A 19689-nucleotide genomic window follows, 5' to 3' on the forward strand; every position below is an offset into this window, starting at 1 on the left:
ATCTCTGTATCGGTCACCTGCATTTCTCTCTCTCTCTCTGTCTTGCATGCACTCTCTCTCCCTGTCTCCTTAAGACAATGACAAGACATTTCTGCTTCGTCAGCAGTGTGTGTCTGTGTGTTTTGTAGAGAAATTGCAACGAGCATGCAGTTTGGAACACGTGGACCAGATCGGGCTCAAACCGGTGACACGGAGCCATGTCATGTGCATGCATGAGTCCGTGATGGGCGCACGCAGGCGCCATCTGGAAAAAATCCCACGCCTCTCGTCATTTAACTCTTTAGCCCACCCACCACTGTCTCTCTCCCCCAACTCCCACCCACAATCCCACATGTGATTTCCATTATCCTCACCTTCTGTTCATTTCCGTCTGTTCTCCATCTGATCACAGTCGCTCTGTTTTCTCCTCACTTTTACCCTAGTGTTCCCTCCGTTTACCTTGTCTCTTTTCACATTCCCACAAAAGCACCACGCACGCTGTCACACACACACACACACACACACACACACACACACACACACACACACACACACACACACACACACACACACACACACACCACTAAACCCAGTGCCCTATGCTCTCTTCATCACCTGCCTGCAGCTTAAGACTCAGGGGGGATTCTCTGGGGACCTGCGGGAGGTGTGGGAGGATCACAGAGCTTTGTGGGAACTTGTACCCTATGATAGGCTTGTGAATCCGAGGCAGAGCGATCTGCAGTGACGCTCTAGGAGAGGAGAGGAGAGGAGAGGAGAGGAGAGGAGAGGAGAGGAGAGGAGAGGAGAGGAGAGGAGAGGAGAGGAGAGGAGAGGAGAGGAGAGATAGTGAGGAGGAGAGGTAAGCGTGAGCGAGGTTAGAAGAGGTGAAAGGAAGAGGGGAGGGGGAATTTCCAGCAGGTTGACTGTCAGGCAAATTTGTATGCATTCATGGACGACGTGCAAGTGTTTCTCTGCGTCAGCATATGAATGCATACACCTGCCACAACACAAACTCACACCGCACGCCGTGTGCATGCAATCTCACTCCTCTACACGCTCCGACAGAGCGACCCGGGGATAGGCGACTTCACACCGAAAGAGCGAGAGAACCAGAGAGGACAGGCAAAAAGGGACAAGGAGAAACAGTGAGAGAACAGCGGAAAAATCCATGGAGAGTCTGCGATGTCAGCCCATAAAGCACCTGAACCCGTCGAAGGCCAACAGCGCCAAAGTGTGGACCGACATGATGTGTGAGACAACAGAGTGTATGAGAGATGTGGAGTGAGAGTCTGAACACTAGGTCTGGGAAAATTATAAAATTACAGTAATGTGTCACTATACTCTCCGCCTTGATTTACACATTGTTGTGCGCTGGTGTTGCCCCGAACATGGTCAATCTGCAACACGTTATGAGCTTGCACAGATCTGTTATTTTCGGCACAGCACTGCAGGGTGAAACAACATATAAATCAGGCTTCCCTCTCTTTCCTCTGTACCTGGCAGTTCATTCGTTGCTTTGCTTGCCTACTTAATGGACTATGACTTATCTCTTAAGGCCCAGATTTTCATTCAGTATTCCAGAATCTCGTGTGAATGTCAAGACCAAACATATGGCTAATGTTTTGCCGGGCCATTTGGAGATCAAACCAGTTCCATTTCCATATACGAAATGACTAAAGATAACAAGACGGCTTGTAAAAAGGTTAGGATTTGTGTAGCATGAAATAATCTGAGTAGGTAACACTGTTCTTAGCTATAGGAACATATTCTACATGTTGAACAATAAATGAATGGAAATGCAGTAATGTGGCTTGATTCTATTGTGCTAAACAGAAGTAAAAAATCACACCTGTGTGAACTGAGTGGTGCAACTCCCCTCTCTCCCTACCCCTACCTCTCTCTCTCTCTCTCTCTCTCTCTCTCTCTCATATATTAGCAGGCAACAGTGCAGCACTATCTCTCTCTCTGTTTCTGGCACAACAGCGCCACTTTTGCCCCTACTGGTACTCATAGTAACCTAGTCCCACACATAGTCACATAGGTTAACACGGACATTGCTGTTCCTTGGAGTGGTTGCACCACTCAAAAAATAGCTTTATGTAATTTATTTTCCCCATGCACATTTGCCTGCAGCTTGAAAAGAAAGCACTCCTCAAAGGTCACAGAGCTTCAGTTAATGTCTGAGCATTCTTTGAAAACATCCTTGCTAAGCAAAATAAACATTCACTGGAGCTAAAACTTTGTTTACACTATTTGACTCGCACACTGAATTCTGGCAGCTGCATGCTGTTGTATTATTAATATTGTCATGTTCGATGGCTCGTCCTTTTGCAGTCTGAAAGTAATGAAATATGGTATGAAATAAAGGTATGAAATATGCACTTCTTCCATTTTGTTTCTGCTCTGGATGTGGACCGCATCTTAAGTTCAGGTGACAGAAGGCTGCCCAAGGAGGTCAAAGAGGGGGTGGAAGTAACCGAGTAGGCCTGTCAGCGCATAAGCCTAATAGCTTCCTCTTATATGAGCTGTTTATGTTTGCTTTCCCATGCGGGAGAGCTGCCTTCTAATCCTGGGTGTTACACATGTCTGTGTAAATGAGGTGCTTGTGTATCGGCTAACCCTTCCCATTGGCCAGAGGGCAACTTTGCCATTGCTTGGTATCCCATTGGCCAGAGGACCCAATCAGGCTAGGCCATCAGTATGACTAGGGCTAATGTGTGCTGCTTAGAACGTGTAACGGGGGGTTGATCCGGGCCTGCCTCCACCAAAGGCCATCCCGAAGTGCCATGCTTTGTTCTTTTTGTACAGCACAGAGCAATGCGTGCAGCTCTATTTTGGACCATTTGAAATGTTCCTAAATCCTTTTTGGCAGCACTAGACCAAACCATTGGACGATAATACAAATGAGCGAGGGCTAGTGTTTGCACAATTTGGGGAATGTATTGTTGTGGTACTGTATATACTGTATTTTCCACATCTCTTGATATGTATGTACATGCCATTGCAGTTGTTCGTGCTACTCAATGAGCTCATTCTTTCATTTCACACGCGTGTTAGAGATCACTTCCAGCTGTGCACATGTCGGGGCATTAATCCAATCTAAACAGCTCCAAGGAGACAGGTTCCTAATAACTTCCGGTGACTTGGAAATTTGTTTACGTTTTTAACAGTGCTATGAAAGATTAATCACCCGTCTCCACCTCTGAGGGTTATGCAGCTCATATTCCAGAGAAGAACGAAAACAAAAGCAACTGATGTTTGAAGATAAATTAAATGACAGATTAGCCAGTGGCGTTGTATTTAATTACACAACTTCGTTTTTGCAGCTTTAGTTATGCCCCTGATTTCTTCATATTTCTCTGTAGCCTTAAGCTTCAGTTCAACAACCTAATCAGGAACGGGAGCTGACAGATCCACCAATGGCACAGCCCACCTGGGATTACATCATAGCCAAGCTTAGCTTCTACCTCCTCCAAGTAAACAAACACATCTCTCTTTGGCCAGACGAAGACACATTAACTGACCTTTACTTCAAAAGACAGAGGCCAGTGATCATGTGATGTTATTGAGTTGTTGTATTTTTTGGCCTCTCTTCTAGTCTGCCTTTTTTCTGCTCGTTATATAAAGTCTGAGACAGTCTGATTCTTTGCTACCACTCAGCTGCAAAGGATGAAATGGGCCTGCCATCAATTGCGGGACTACCTTTTACGCAGAGCCTCGGTTTCAATGGGCGCTGATGGGGATTGTTTTACACAGCCGACTACAACCTACCTCAAACCCTAACCTAAGCACACAACCACGGAGCAGTGTATCCCTCACCAACCTTAATCCGGTCATTTTAACGGACCCCTCACCAACCTTAATCCGGTCATTTTAACGGACCCCTCACCAACCTTAATCCGGTCGTTTTAACGGACCCCTCACCAACCTTAATCCGGTCGTTTTAACGGACCCCTCACCAACCTTAATCCGGTCGTTTTAACGGACCCCTCACCAACCTTAATCCGGTCGTTTTAACGGACCCCTCACCAACCTTAATCCGATCGTTTTAACGGACCCCATACCAACCTTAATCCGGTCGTTTTAACGGACCGCTCACAAACCTTAATCCGGTCGTTTTAACGGACCCCATACCAACTTTAATCCGGTCGTTTTAACGGACCCCTCACCAACCTTAATCCGGTCGTTTTAACGGACCCCATACCAACTTTAATCCGGTCGTTTTAACGGACCCCTCACCAACCTTAATCCGGTCGTTTTAACGGTCCACTCACCAACCTTAATCCGGTCGCCTGTAAACAGCCTTCAGTGACCATCGACTACCAGGCTCTGCGTAAAAGGTCATCCCACCAATTGCTCCTTTCAAATGCAATAGCTCTTATACTAAAAACATGTCATTGCTCAGCCTGGAAGGAGGACACTTTGGACAGTCGGGTCAGGGAATGGGTATGGTTTTTCTGCAACAGAGTGGCTGCAGTGGCAACAGCGTTGTGTCTCTGCCAAAGCAAGCTGTGGTCTCATCTGGCTCACAATAAGTGAACTCTCTGTTTCCATCTGTGTGTCTGAGGCCTCTTTTCCACCAAAAGAACTTTGGTTCTAGAATCTTGGAACCTTAATTGGTTTTCACAGAACCGGCAGCCATTTTTTGTTTCCGTTTCGACACCAACCTTTAGGGTTCTGACTTTTAGGGCTCTGAGCCAATTTATTTTCTGTGGATTTGAGAGAGAGAGAGAGAGAGAGAGAGAGAGAGAGAGAGAGAGAGAGAGAGAGAGAGAGAGAGAGAGAGAGATTCAAACCCATTGCATTTTTCATCCCATTCAGGTGGCCAAAACAACAGTTAAAGGCTAATGATGTTAGCAAAACTAGACCAAGACTTCAGCAGCAAACAACAGTTTTGTGGGAGTTGAATGTGTGCCATTGGCTCTTCAACACAGCCTTAGTCAAACATCACTGGCATAGTGGATACAAGCTAGCAGAGCCGAGTCACAGCAGTGGAGCAACAATGGCAAGAACTACTGCGTTTCAGAATGCAAATCAGTTCCAACCACAGCTGTAAGCAGAGCTCTAGGCACAGCCATACAGCCACAATCAAAAAGCACACGTGTCGCGTACTGTATGCAAACACGCTCATGCATACACACATTCATACACACGACTCACAAGCATGCATACAGACATGTGTGCACACTCTCTCTCTCTCTCACACACACACACACACACACACACACACACACACACACACACACACACACACACACACACACACACACACACACACACACGCACACACACACACACACACACACACACACACACACACCTGTACTTGGTTACATGCCTCACTTCATCTGTACTTGCCACCATCTTAGTGCATTGCACCATACCTTCCTCCCTCCCTCCTCCCTCATAGTCTCTCCCCCTTCTCTCACCGTGCCTCCCTCAGGAGCTCTCCCTCCTAAGCAGGTGTTAGCTGATTCCTGCTCCCTGAGGTCATTCTGTTTTGTTCTTAGTTATAGCAGCGAGTGCTGCTGCTGTGAATTATCCTGACAGCACCTTACTCCTCCTGGGTTCTGGCCCTCACCTCATCCCCACCCCACTACTCTTTGTGTTCTACCTCCAGCCCTCTCTATTCTCTCGTCCCCTCCTCTTCTCTTTTCATCCTTGCTTCATCACCAACCCACCCCCGCCAGATACCCCCGCCATCAGAGCAGGTAGTAGGAGTCTAAGATGTGTAGCCCCCACTAGCCCCCAGAACAACCCCTCAACTCAGCCCCCCCCCACACACACGCATGCAAAAAACAAACAAAAAAAAGAACATGCACGCATACCAGCACATAATATATGCACTCCACTCACACATGCAGACACACTCGCACAGAAAAACCTCATTGAGACTGGAGCCTGTGATGTGAAATAGTTGTTGGTGGTTGGACAAAAAAATATGAAATGGCAAAGACATAGAAAATGTCATGATTACTTATTTTAGATTGCTCGTTGAGTCGTTACCATGGCGGGTTCAGACAACAACTATAATCGCCCTCCATTCAGTCTTCTCAAGTCTTATTGCACTGTTTGAGCATATTTACGTATTTTGCATATTTGAACAGAAGACTGTCATCAGCAGGAAATGAATAGTGATAGGAAAATGAATAAGCAAAGTCAGTGATGTGCCGAAGGCTCATGCACCCACACACACACAAAAACAAATGCTAAATGGAATCTTTTATTCAGCTAAACGTTGAAACTGCACTTTGTTCAATATTTAATGTGTGTTTTCAGCACTTTGGGCATGCATTTGTTGGGGACGGAAGATGGCATGATTATGGTTCTGCCAGTGTCATTATTTTCTATTGTCAAACTGTTATTTTATTTTTTTCCACACACTATATAAAAAATAGGCTAGCTAAGCTGTTGCAATGTATCTTTTTGCGAGCTTGTAGATCGCCTATTTTTGCTATAAAGGTGTGATTTTGTCTTTACTTGCCCATTGTTGTGTGCCTCGGTCAAAAAAGGTTTGAATATCACTGTCCTAGATGACCGATGACAGTTAATCACTTGTCACACAGTCACAGTGATCTTTCACCACGTTGCACTCAACACTCAGCTGATGTTTTGACACTGTCATTTTCTACGATTCCTTTTTGTAGCCAATGGCTCCATCAAAAACAACTATTCTATTCCCAAGCTATTGTGCTTCTTTGTCTCCTGTCAGCATCACCCAGTAATTGCTGTTTTTATTGTAGCTTCTTAGACTACAGGATAAGCCATGCCACTGCCAAAATGTTTCCCTGACACTGAAGCCATTTCATCCATTCCCACAGGGTGCATACTTAGTTTAGACTATAGTCATCGGTTAGACATGGGTTAAGGTTAGGTTTAGGTGTGCTGCCCCGTGGGAGGTTAGGTTTAGGGTGAGGGTTTGAGATCTAGTCTAAACCAAAAACTGTCTAAACTAAGTACTGCACCCCATTCCCACATTAACAGACAGAGCTCTACAATGACCCGGTGAACGAGCTGGAAGTTATATGTGTGAAGTTAGACATCCTTTATTTAGTGTTTGAATAATTATATAACTTAAAACATAGTACAAAGATCAGTCTGCTCAGTTACTGCTTCAATAATCCATGTCAATTATAAATAATCATACAATCCATGCCTATTGCCTATAAACAATCCTGATTGGACAGCTGGAGGGCTGACTTATGGCAAATAGTGTATTCTATTGTATCATAAGCTCAAGAGAGGGTGAAGTGCTATTTATATCATGTTACATCAACAATATATCATAACGCCGCAGCAGGAGTCCACATCTCAGATAACCTGGATTTATTCTCTGCCCAAGGCCCCGTACTACTGTTATATTACAGGAATTGTAATCCTTTCCTGCGTCGGGCCTTGCTGCTGCAAAGTGCATTATTGTCAGAGGATGCGCTCGCCGCAAGATTTGTCCGAGGGAATGAGTATTTTAAGCTACATCTTTAAAAGCCACGACAGCACTTCCCTACAAATCTGTCAAATTACCTGTGCACAGGCAGGTCTACAGGGCCCTGTGTGAGGAGCGTGCACGTGCGCACTCACTGGGAAAAGGAAGTAACAGTTTAACTACACTATTGATTTCAGCAGTGCTAAGGGGTTTCGGCTTCAGTCCAAGGAAAATGGGGGGGTAAAAGAACAGCAGGTTCAGGGAGCGTCCCTGGTGTTAGCGCGCTCTGCTTTTTCTACCAGCAATGCTTGATTCAATGGTAAAGATCTGTGGCCGCCCATTGAAGTTGTACAACTGGTGCATTGAGTACTGTATGGCTCCGTGCACTCTGCAGTGCTCTATTGATTGATGTGTGAAGAGGGATTAGCGAGAGGGGGGGACGAGGGAGCGAGGGAAGCATGGGAGAGAGAGGGAGGGAGATGGCAGAAGAGAGGGGAGGGAGGGATGGTAAATGGTCTGCATTTGGTGAGAGGCTGCAGAGGCAGAATTGTGGATGCAGCCCGTGTGCTATAAAAGAAAGGGGCAGATGTCAACACTCTGGTGTGACCGTGTATTTCACAGCTAGACACTGAAGGCCGTTACAGTGTGTTCCGTATACAGAAGACAACGTTGATGGCTTTGACCCGCGTTTCAGATAAAAGCCCCTCCGGCAGTAAAATGTTGTTTGAGTGGCAGCACGATGACCAGTTGAATTGTGATGTGTGATATAAACGTGCCCTCCGTTTTAAAGGCTGTTGTGATCTATGACCTCAAATGACAGGCAGCTAAACTTCCAAACAGCTCCACTCCAGTGCCAGAACACACATCTGAGAATTCAACATCATCCAAATAAGCTCCCTTCTGGCTGCTACCGCCACAGCATTTTTATTGTTTATCCAGCATTTGGGGGGAAGGGGGGGGGGGGGATTACCTTACTTTAGAAACTCAAAACAATTCATTCACCATGACTTCTCTGACACTACCTTAGATTTCCTGTCAGGTGGAATCCCGCTGGCATCCATTTCGTCTCGCCGGCCATTGTGAGTGGCGGGCTACATGTATATATCCATCTTGCTTGGCTGTTGGAGCGAGCCGTGTGTGCGCGTGCGTGCGTGCGTGACTCACTCTCTGGCACCACTCACTCTCTGCTGGCCCAGTGAAAGGTGGCAGACAGTGCAGCAGGTGCAGAGGAAAAAGCAGTGGGGAGTGCTTTCATCAATAACATGAGGAGGAGGGGCAATGGAGGAGCAGAGCCTGGAAGTAGGGAGGAAGAAGGTAATGTGGGGGTCTGCTGAGGGGTGGAGGAGGGGGTGGCAGAGGAATGGGGGCTTCAGATGAGGTGGACGAGGGTTTAGAGCCAGGGCTGTCCAGAGTTAATGGGATCAAACAAGGAAGGAAAAGGGGTAACTATCTACTGTATTTGGCGGTTAATGTTTAAATCCCCCCTCCGTCGCTCCCTGCCTGAGGCGCCCGGCATCCGATAATCCTCGGGTTGCCTCTCTTCATCATCAAGGTGTCGAAGGGAAGTGCCTCTGTAAATATTTAATTGGCTGCAGCATGCCGCTGTTAATTATGCGGGTGTGCCTTTGCACTGTCTCACTCTCTGGCCCGCCAACCGCAGCTGTATTCTCTCTCTATGACCCCCACATCACTCTCCTCATAGCCTATAGTTCAGACCCAAGATTTGCAGCAGCGAGACAAAACCGCCTTGAGCCCGATTTGTCATACAATGGTGCTGCATGCCGAAAATAGCCGAGGTACAAGCTCACAACACAGCAGGGATGCGCCGCGTTTTGCGTCTGGTCACCGTCATACGACGGAGCATTGTAGAGAAGAATCACAGTGGTCTGAATTACCCGTAAGGCTACTTTATACTTTGTTAAACAAAGTATGTTGGACGACTAAAATTATGTATTTCCAAATGGACACAAATATCGTATTTTCCGTTTAAAACGTTGGTCAGTCGACAAAGTATCAATTTTCTTTTACTACTACTTAACTGTATGATACTATAAGTGCTTCTGCTACTGTATCTATTCACATGTAGGACCTACAACTGCTGTTACTATTGCTACTCTCACAGTACCACTATGGGATACCCCATTCACACTGAGCACTATGAAAATATAGTTTAAAAATCTATATTTTCAAAAAACTACAGTATAACAAATACAATGGTGAACGATATACTGTACATTATAATAGTTAGAGTGCTCAGTGTGAACGGCCCTTTGGACATTACTCAGCTCTATTGTATTGATTTTTGTCATTCTGTGTAGCACATCATTCTCTCTAGAAAAATGTGTTTCATTTTGTTGATTTGCCTCATTCTCTTTCGCTTCAGTTTCCAACTCCCGTTAACATGGTTCATTATTATGGGTTTAATTAACTCCCCTGCCATTATCCGTCTTGAGGCCTATCAGGCTTTTAGAAGTAACTCTTTCTTCTGTGTTTATTTGATCGTCAAGGGCAATGCGAAATAGATGTGCACTAACAGTGATGACTAAAGTGTTACAGCTAAGTTAGAAAATGCAGTTATGATTGGGGTGCATGCAAGAGTCAAGAGAATACAAACTACGTTAAACAGGTTCTTGAGCAGTTTCCAGCGTGTCCCCACTGAGATCCTTTTGTGTCTGTAACTAAAATACCCTCGTATTTTAATCCATTTCTACACTCCAGGGTCCATGGCCTAATCTAATGCATGCATATCAAATATTGAAATTAAAAAGGCTGAGCGTCAACTGATGTAATAAATGCTTCATGGCAGCAGCCATTGGAATTGTTGTTGTTAATATTAATATTATTATTATTCAGTAGGTAGTAAGTGGTCTTATTGACCACAAGACAACATGAGACATACTGTAGTACATGAATATCTCTGCACACTGGTGGCAACTGACATGAAATGCTTCCCTCGGACGAGTAATAAGTGCTACCTACAACGTGATAAAGAGCAACAGCGAAAGAACGGGGAAAAAAAGAACACACATTTATTGATGGAATGACTACAGCTGTTGGCTATTGTTTTCCTACTCCTCCCTGTGGGCCTATCCAGAGCAGGTACACATTTTTACCAGGGTGATAGCGCGGTTCAAATCCAGACCTGGGGCTCAGCTCAATGTCCATGCGGTCGAAGGAGTCGATGAGGCTTGAGATGCTTGCGGGCATGAATGTTTGTGTGTGTGCGTCTGCGCGCGCGCGTGTGTGTGTGTGTGCTGATGCTGTGCCAGAAGACCAGGTCACATCAAGGACAAGAGATAGCCAGCATATAGACTGTATCAGCCGTAGACGGCGGTAGCCTCAGAAATTCAATATGCAACCATCCATACTAACAGTAACCCCTCTGGCTCATGAGGACCCGGGATCTTCCTGAGAAAGAGAAAAGAAAGAATCCCACTGCAGTGCTCACCACCAAACAACAGCACCAAGGTTATTCATAATGTACCTATTCACATGCTGAATGCAATGCCCTTACGATATATATATATATATACTGTATGTATGCTGTACTCCAGCCGCGGCCAAGCACAAAAAGCATCGCCTTTCCACTGCCAGCGTGTTCATTTAATTCTGAGAGTGAAATGGAGAGAGAGAGAGAGAGAGCCATGGTGATTTTCATATAAAACATCCAAGGAACTACGCAAATTAACATTATGGGCGTGGCTGCAGGGGGCTGACCACGCAAAATGGGTGAAATCCCCCAAAAGCAGGAGAAAAGCAGGTTTAATTGAGGAGCAGGAATCGTGCAGGAGAAATGGGTCTTGGCAGGAGTGTTGGCAGGTATGCATTTGGTGACATTTGTACACTCTCATATTCACAAATGGATACATGAACGAGATTGTACTGTGTGGAGTATCACAGTAAATGGCAGAAGTGCATAACATACAACTTTGGCAGAATCAGTTTGGACCAGACTATTAGTCTTATGGGAACCCTTAGTTAGAGAGTTAGAATTCCCCTCAGACTTACTGTACATTAGCACCTTCTTGCCTTTGTACTGTTTGTTTACTGTCTTGTGTTTTTGGTCACATCCTCTGTGTTTTTCACATCAATGAAGTGTCCTCAAAAAAACTTTCCCCATAGGGACGAATAAAAGTTGTGCCAACACCCAAAAAACGCTGAGTGGAAATTTAACTCAGCGAATGTAAAAACTGGAGCCGTAAGGGCTGAAGTTGTATTGATTGTATCATAATGTACTCTGGCGTTGTATGAGTTTCCTGTCACTCGGCCAGGTGTTTTTCATGCACCGTTGTTAAGGAGTTCCTCAGGGAGCCTGTGCAGGACTCTGAGGGTGTTTTGAGGTGATGAGACGATGCTGACTTGGCACAGCTTAGCTGTTTAAATGAGATGCTGCTGACGCACACATTAGGCCAGCGCTCCCCAACCTGTGGAACGTGATATTGCAAGTGGGTCCCCAAATATTTGGCAAAACACTGAGATAGTATTGATTAAAAATTAGCTTTCAGTGTAATATCGATAAATTGGATGGATGGATCTACTACTATTGATCCATGTCAGAACACAATCGATTGATTGATCATTCAAATAAACATGCTCTGAAAATGCACACCTACCCATCTGACCCCATAACAACTCATTAAGATCATTAAGGCTTACAGATGCCTTCTAAACCATGTAGTTCAAAACTGTTCAAAAATACAAGCTCACAGCGCGGCACAAAGTAACACACTGTTACTGTAGCTTGTATATATACTACTTTTTAATAGCCAACGCTAAAATCGAAAATAGCGCAGATGCTTTCCCTGTTTTTATAGCTTGCCTTATAGCACCCGAATGGCTGCCTTGTTAATTGGTCAGAGGGGAGGGCCAAAGATGCTTTCGCCATTTTCGAGTGGGCCCTGGTCCAGGAAATGTTGAGAACCGCTGCGTTCTTTCATCAGCAGGGTGATCACCTTCACCTGCTGCGACCAAAGTCAAAGCAACACGCATTGTGCATCGAACAATCACAGTGACTGACAGAGGTGAAAAAGGGGTTACACACAGATGTGCGTATAGGAATGAATGAGTGTTGGTTAAAGGGGGTGGGGGAGAACTAAGTTTATGCCTATAGCTGTTTGTACAGTTGAAGATAAAGATAAAGACAAAAAGTTGTCTTTATTGGCAGAATCAGTTTGTCCATTTAACATAATTTAACATAAAATGGAAATTTGCTTTTGGCACACTGGCATATACTGTACAGTACAACAATAAAAACATCATTACGAATACAAACAATGCATTCAAATACGAATGCATTGTGAAATGAAAAGTGAAATGCATTCCCAGAATGCAGCAACAGTGATCATGGGCTGTAGCGATTAGGTGGTAGAGCTATTTAAACACTTTGTTTAAAATGTCCACTGCAGTTGGCACAAACAAAGTCTTCTAAGCTAACTATTCTTTTTAGCTAATGGTACTCTAAGCCTCGCCACCATATATGGCCATCTCCATATACTGTATGAAGATCACAACACTGACCTCATCTAACCCTAGATAACCATACATGGAAAAGACTGGATCATCACCTAGATCTGCATATACGGAGCCGGCGATGCAGCAACTCTTGTTGATCTGACCTCATCAAACCCTGTATACTCAAGACACGCTCCATATATGGCCAGTATAGAATTCATTCCATATGTTGATCAGACTCCCCATGCCAAAGCGCCAGTGCTCGCATGGGTTCACAGTCGCAGTCTGCCGTCACCCATGCGGATGCGTGCACGCGATCTCAGCACTTCTCGCCCTCAGGGCGTCTTACTGGTGTATGTATACAGTATGTGTATGTGTCTATATTATAGTTGTCAGGATCAGCTTCACACTAAACAAAAATCCGGCACCGGTTGTGCTCTAGACTCTAGAGTATACTATGTGTAAACGTGCAGCTGTTGTGTTTGTTTGGGATAGCGGTTCGGCGTGTGAAAATAAGTGCGGGCTGCATGTTTTGACCTGGTTATCATGGCGTGCAGCGTCTCGGAGCAGAGGCACGCTCACACAGGTTTTATAATGTGAGGTGCCAATTGAGCTGTGAAAATGGGAATTGAGTAGGGAATAGGGAATAGATCCCCGTTGGTTTGTAGGCCTAAACAAGTTTTCGGCATATGCATATAGATAGATAGATCATTCATTCAATCAAAACATCTGCGTGCATTTGTGATTGAGGATATCGTTTTGTGCACGCTCGTCACTCTGTGCGCATGCGGGACGCTGTATTTATGACAGTGTGACACACCCGTCTGCCTGGCCCAAGCCCTGGAACTGAATTGAATTAACCTAAATAAAGTCCAAAGTAGTACAGTGAACTTGAAAGGTAACAGGCGAGGACATGACATCCCTCTCTGTGTCAAAGAGGATGGATGCCGCGACACAAGGTTATTCCATAGAATTAACCTTTGAAAACACAGACAGATGGTGACATTTTCATGCATTGAACACAACCGCTGAGGTGCTAGAGTCTGTCCCCGAGAGAGAGAGAGAGAGAGAGAGAGAGAGAGAGAGAGAGAGAGAGAGAGAGAGAGTGCAAATGGATGGTGCCACTTCTGTGATCCTTGGACAGCACTACAGCAAGTGCCAGCCACAGCACACGTTAATGTGATTATAGGCTTTTAGCTGGTTACGTATATTCAGGGACACTTTTCTTTAGAGGCACCATTAGTTCTCACTGCGGCCTCCCATGTCCCTTGCAAGCAAACAGACACACACACACACACACACACACACACACACACACACACACACACACACACACACACGCACAAGCAGTGGATGCCTGAATGCATTGAAGATGCATTAAATTGGGTCCGTCCTAAGAAGAAGAAGTGCCTGTGCACATACGTACAGTATGTTTTCTCATGCCAATAAAGCCCTTTGAATTGAATTGTATGACACAAACACTCAAAAACATAAAAATCTTCATACTGTAGATAGACACACACACACACACACACACACACACACACACACACAACTGACAACTTAGGCAGTCATTTGGCCATTTAGCAATGCAGTATGAACGTCTTTTGAGTTTTGATCAGCATCCCATGATGTGCATAACATTTTTGAGTCCCTCATTATTATTTGTAATCAAACCACGATTCTTCCAAGAGTCTTGTTCTTTTTGATCAATTCTCTCGCTGGACTCACTCGGCATGCTTGGTGTGTCCCAGACTCCTGCATGCCTGTTTAACAAACCTCGGGGTGCTTCTTAACTCCTGACTGCACTGGTTTCGTCTCATAAAGTCGCTGTTTATTAAACCCCGCGGCTAGACCATAGGAAAATGTCCAGCGATATATTGAGGTCACCGTATAGACAGGGAGGGAGAAAGATTTGTGAGGATGGGAGGACACAAGCAGAAGTGCCTGGTGTCACGCTGGTATTTGGCAGGGCTGAGATGGACACAGAGCCAAGTGTCTTGCTGAGGACCAACCTGCCTCAAGAGTCAGTGTCACTGCAAAGATAACCAAGTTTGTGCTTATCTTTGTTTGCAGGTCTTGTTCACGGAACATTTTCAAACGTGCCTCTCCGAATTCTTAGTAATTTAAAAAATGCAAGGGCTTTGTAGTGGGGGCTACTTCCTCACTGGAATTTGTTATACACGCCACACAAATGCAGAGTTCGTTTCATCTCTCAGGGTGTGCGTGTGTGCTTATGTGTGAGTCTGTGTGAGTCCGTCTGTGTGTGTGTGTGTGTGTGTGTGTGTGTGTGTGTGTGTGCGCGCGTGCATGCGTGCGTGCGTGCATGCGCACGCCTGCCTATGTGTGTATTGGTAGGCAGGATGAGCATCCCTTCTGTTGCCGTTGCTGTCCCTTCATTTCACGCTCTGGTGGTTCGGCGTGAATCCTCTTCCCTCGGCTCATTATCGGCGCTGCTCAATGAGCGCGTGCCCCACCAGAATGCGGTGCAAAACCAAATCATTATTCAAATACGGGGGTCAGTGCAGACGTCGCGACTCTTTTGTTTTGTATATTTATTACTCTGCCTCCGGAAACAAGTAAGCATGCAGGCGGGACGACCTCGCATGGCGAGTTGGTCGACTAGACTACAGAGTACCGGCTGGGGATCGAGACTAGGAATCGAGCGTCTGTTGCTGTTATTGGAGGCATTTTGCTCACCCTTCCCCCCCCCCATCTCTCATTTTTGCTTGGCAGGGCCCAGTGTGCGTGGAGCAGAATTCGGCCACCTGCCCGACAACATTACAGTGCTGGAAGGCGAGAGCGTCATATTGAGGTAACGCCTAATCCTACACCTGCACCAACTAATTACATGAGAAACTTGTTTGTTTGTGTCCCTTCCTCCACACCTGTCATATCGGTTTAATTGCCAATTCTCAGTCACATATAACTTCAATTAGCAGCCACCCTGCTTGCTTAATATTTTTACCTCTGCAAAACGGTTTACCCTGAAGCTATGACGCCACCCGTCAGGTGTCATTGTGGTCATGGTGACTCTAATATAACCTCTTACTTAGCTTGATCGCAGCATTTATGGTGATAAAACAAAAACATCCATTCAAGCATGACCTTGTCAGGTCCCTGATGTTGATTTGGCACCTTCAAAGTGCTTTCACTGATTTCATGACCTTTTAGCCTGTACTGAATCAATTCCTCTTTTGGCATTTTCGGATTTAAAAAAAACAACAGAAATTATTGATATTATTTTTCTCAAGTTTATAACGGTTTATTGGCAGATCAACATGAATAACTGTCTCTCGATGCTGTCCTGAATATTTGCAGTCTGGAGTAACTCATTTTACCATTAGTAGAATACAGGTTTTGTAGCATTATAATATTGTACAGTATATAGTCATATTTGGGGCATTAAATTGCAAATTAAATAACAGTTGCTTTTCAGGTCTTTTCCAATTTGTTTTCACACTTGGTTTCTTCAGCCTCTGAAGTGCACTCAGAGCGTGGCTCAGCTATTTTTCACGCTTATGTGAACACTCCAAAAGAAGTCAGACCCCTCTGAAACGAGCCCCACTCAGACCACCTCCTGAGGTGGTCTGCTACGGTTCGTTTCAAGTCTGTGTTGCGGTTCGCTTAACCTGTGCATTGTGAACACAAAGCACTCCAGGTTCACTCCACCCTTTGCTATTACATTTTAGCAATCAAAGTTTGCCATAGACAGATGGCCTGTGCCAACCCGCGCAAAAATAACTATAGTGTGATCAAAATGAGGACTACGGACCCATCAGAGGTGAAGTTGACCAGAAATATGAATGATTTCTCTTTGAAATTAACTGACGATATGAATGCAAAAATAACTGAGTGCCTTTCTGGGTTGGTATACTTTTGAGGAATGAGTTTGGTTTGTAATAAGAAAAGAAAAGAAAACTCTACACTGTTGTTGAGAATGGGACTAACGAACTAACGAAAGCAAAGGGAATTGACCTAGGGAACAGGAACATCTCATTTGAAATCCAGCAGCATCCCCTTGAATTCTGTATACCTCCACAGTTCCTCTGCATTACAAACAGTAGATTACTTTTCTAGTTGGATTTCACACAAAGACATGAGTAGTCTAATCGATAGACCGGTGATAGCCTAAACACAACAATCAATCATTTCTGAAATGCTATTCCTATAGTGGAAGAGGGTGTATTGTAAAACTGTAGTCCACAGGAAAGACAAGTGTACACACCGAGTACAAGTAGGAGCTGATAAACAAAAAGCTGAACAGCTTTATAAATAAGATCTGCACTCGTTTAAGTTGACATGATTTTGCCATTGTGGCACAAATACTGAAATGAAATGCCTGAGAAATGACTGCTCCACAGGCTTTGATGCAGCATGTTAAAAGGGGAATCGTTGATGCTATTGTTGGGACTAATTTTCCTCTGGGTCTTCTGTAGCCTACAATAGTTAAAGCAACAGGGAACATCTAATTAGTAAAAAAACACATTTTATTAATTATTATTATTAATATGATGGTACGCAGATGAGGGTTTTCTTAGTATGATGAGTTTCCTCCACTTGAACTTAACGATGCTCCTTAACGATTTAAACCCTATTTTATACTTTGTAGTATGATGGTGTTGCACAGCTGTCACATTGCGCCTCATTAGAAAAATGTCAAAACGTGAACATTCTGGAACCTTTCCTAAACATGTTCACATAATTCGCTTAATATGATGATGACATTCCAGGTTGAATGGTGAGTGAGTGAGTGAGTGAGTGAGTGAGTGTGTGCGTGCGTGCGTGCGTGCGTGTGTGCGTGCGTGCGTGCGTGCATGCGTGCGTGCGTGAGTGCGTGCGTGCCACTGTGCAGGACGGGGCTTGTGTTTCACATGTCATCCCGTGCATCACACCAGAGTCACTTGTAAGCGATGTATTGCAATACTTTCCAGTTCACCTGTGTCGTGTGGATAAAAGGAGTTGCTGACACTGCCTTGGCGGGATTTGCCTCAGCAGTGATACCGGTATCTATCCAGGTCATATCAATGTCCCCAGTTGAAGCGGGGCAAGGACATCTAGTGGCTAAGTGCAGTACTGAAGTGACACCTTCGCTTGACGTTTTGGCGCTGCAAACAGTTCCAAGTACAAGCGCTATTTAAGGGCATCATATAAGCAACTAAAGCAAGCTAGGTGAACTTCAATTTCAACTTGACAATTTCTTGCAGGCAGTGACATTAACAGTACTGTACTGTAGCCTATAGTTTTTTGGGCAGCTGTTGTGGAGGATGATTTTACCAGCGTGATCCAGCATGATCATCCCCCAATAAACTACTCAACTACCACGGAGGTTCCATGTTTATTTAATGTACTTCCAAAGTGTGTCCATTGTTTAAGAGCACAGATTGATGGTTTTCATAACGTAAATATATAAACTTTGGCTAAAAGCTTGCGTTTAATAATCCACGTGGGTTCTTGCTTACTAGGTTGGTTAGTTGCCTGGCATCATAACAACTTGTCATGCCTTGTAATGATTAGTCAACACTAGTTTTATTTCTAGTTATATAAGTCTACTTACAGGACGTAGATAGACATGTGTGGCTTTGAATGGGCCCGCTGCCTGCTGCTCGTCCCAGAGGCATGCAGGGCTTGCAAAGTGCGGCCAAGTAGAGGCCTGTGAGTGTGCTTTGTCAATGTGCTTCAAAGATTACATTAATTAGATGTCGTTATCAAAGCTATTACTACCAAACACTGACCCACTGGCTTGCATGTCCTTCCTGTCCACGCACAGGTGTAAGATTGATGAGGAGGTCACTCACAAGGCCTGGCTGAACCGCTCCAACATCCTCTTCACGGGGACGGACAAGTGGTCGCTGGACAAGCGCGTGTCACTGGTCAACAGCAACAGCAGTGACTTCTCCATCCAGATAGACACAGTGCAGGTGGCTGACGAGGGCCCCTACACCTGCACCTTCCAGGCCAACAACATGCCCCGCATTGCCCATGTCTACCTCATTGTCCAAGGTCAGTGACCGGGGTTAGAGGGTTTTTAATGATTTATTTTAGCTCGTTTGGACTACAAGCGAACCATGCCATGCTGTGAAACGAACCCAAAAACTAATTCTACAAGTTCTACAAGCTCACAATGTGTTGCAATGTTTTTTATGGCATACCTCCCTCTTCAGAGGTGGTTCTGATGATGAACAAACAAACCAAAACAAAAAATCAATCACAAAACTTCACAGGGTCTGGTATGTTTCAGGTTATGGAAGATTCTGCGTTATTCTTCATAGTTGGGAGCCATTTACCTCCACCAAGGTTATGTTCGCGACCGTTTATCTGTCTGTGAACAAAATATATAAAAGACATAATTGGATTCTCACCAACTCCCCTGGGAAAGAGTTATAGTTCATAAGGAAGAAATGATTGGATTTTGATGGTAATTTGTATTTTCAATCGGATGCATGACTTGTTTTTATCCCAGCTGCTCTGGCTTGTGCAGAGGTAAAACGGAAGTGTCAATAAAAGCTGCATTTGACATAAAGATAGCTAACTAGACTACTGAATAATCAAAATGCTAAATATGTCCCTGTGTCCTGACGTTTTATAGGCTCAACTTCATATAAAAAAATATGCTTTGTAATTTTCCACTGTCATTTAAAAAAGTAAAGGTACAAAAGTTAAACATAAATCTACGACTATACAGTATATAGCATTAAAATGGATTGTGGCATATTGAAAGAAGAAACATTGTTGAATGATTTGGCTATTCGATGCAAAAAATGTTGTTCTTTTCATCAACACATAATGATAATCAACTATCTAAATTGATACACGATATTGAACAACAAAAATGA

At 44.6% G+C, this 19689-nt stretch overlaps 1 protein-coding gene across 1 annotated transcript in view; it reads left to right on the forward strand.

Moving 5' to 3' along the window:
- Positions 1-19689, forward strand: part of iglon5 (IgLON family member 5) — a 126398-nt gene that overhangs the window by 85521 nt on the left and 21188 nt on the right. Inside the window, exons 2-3 of the mRNA XM_080767102.1 lie at positions 15590-15668; positions 18624-18856. Coding sequence (XP_080623228.1) covers positions 15590-15668; positions 18624-18856 — 312 coding nt within the window. The remainder of the gene's footprint in view (positions 1-15589; positions 15669-18623; positions 18857-19689) is intronic.

Source organism: Protomyctophum bolini (assembly GCF_963924005.1).
Source record: "Protomyctophum bolini genome assembly, chromosome: 7".
NCBI classification, from domain to species: domain Eukaryota; kingdom Metazoa; phylum Chordata; class Actinopteri; order Myctophiformes; family Myctophidae; genus Protomyctophum; species Protomyctophum bolini.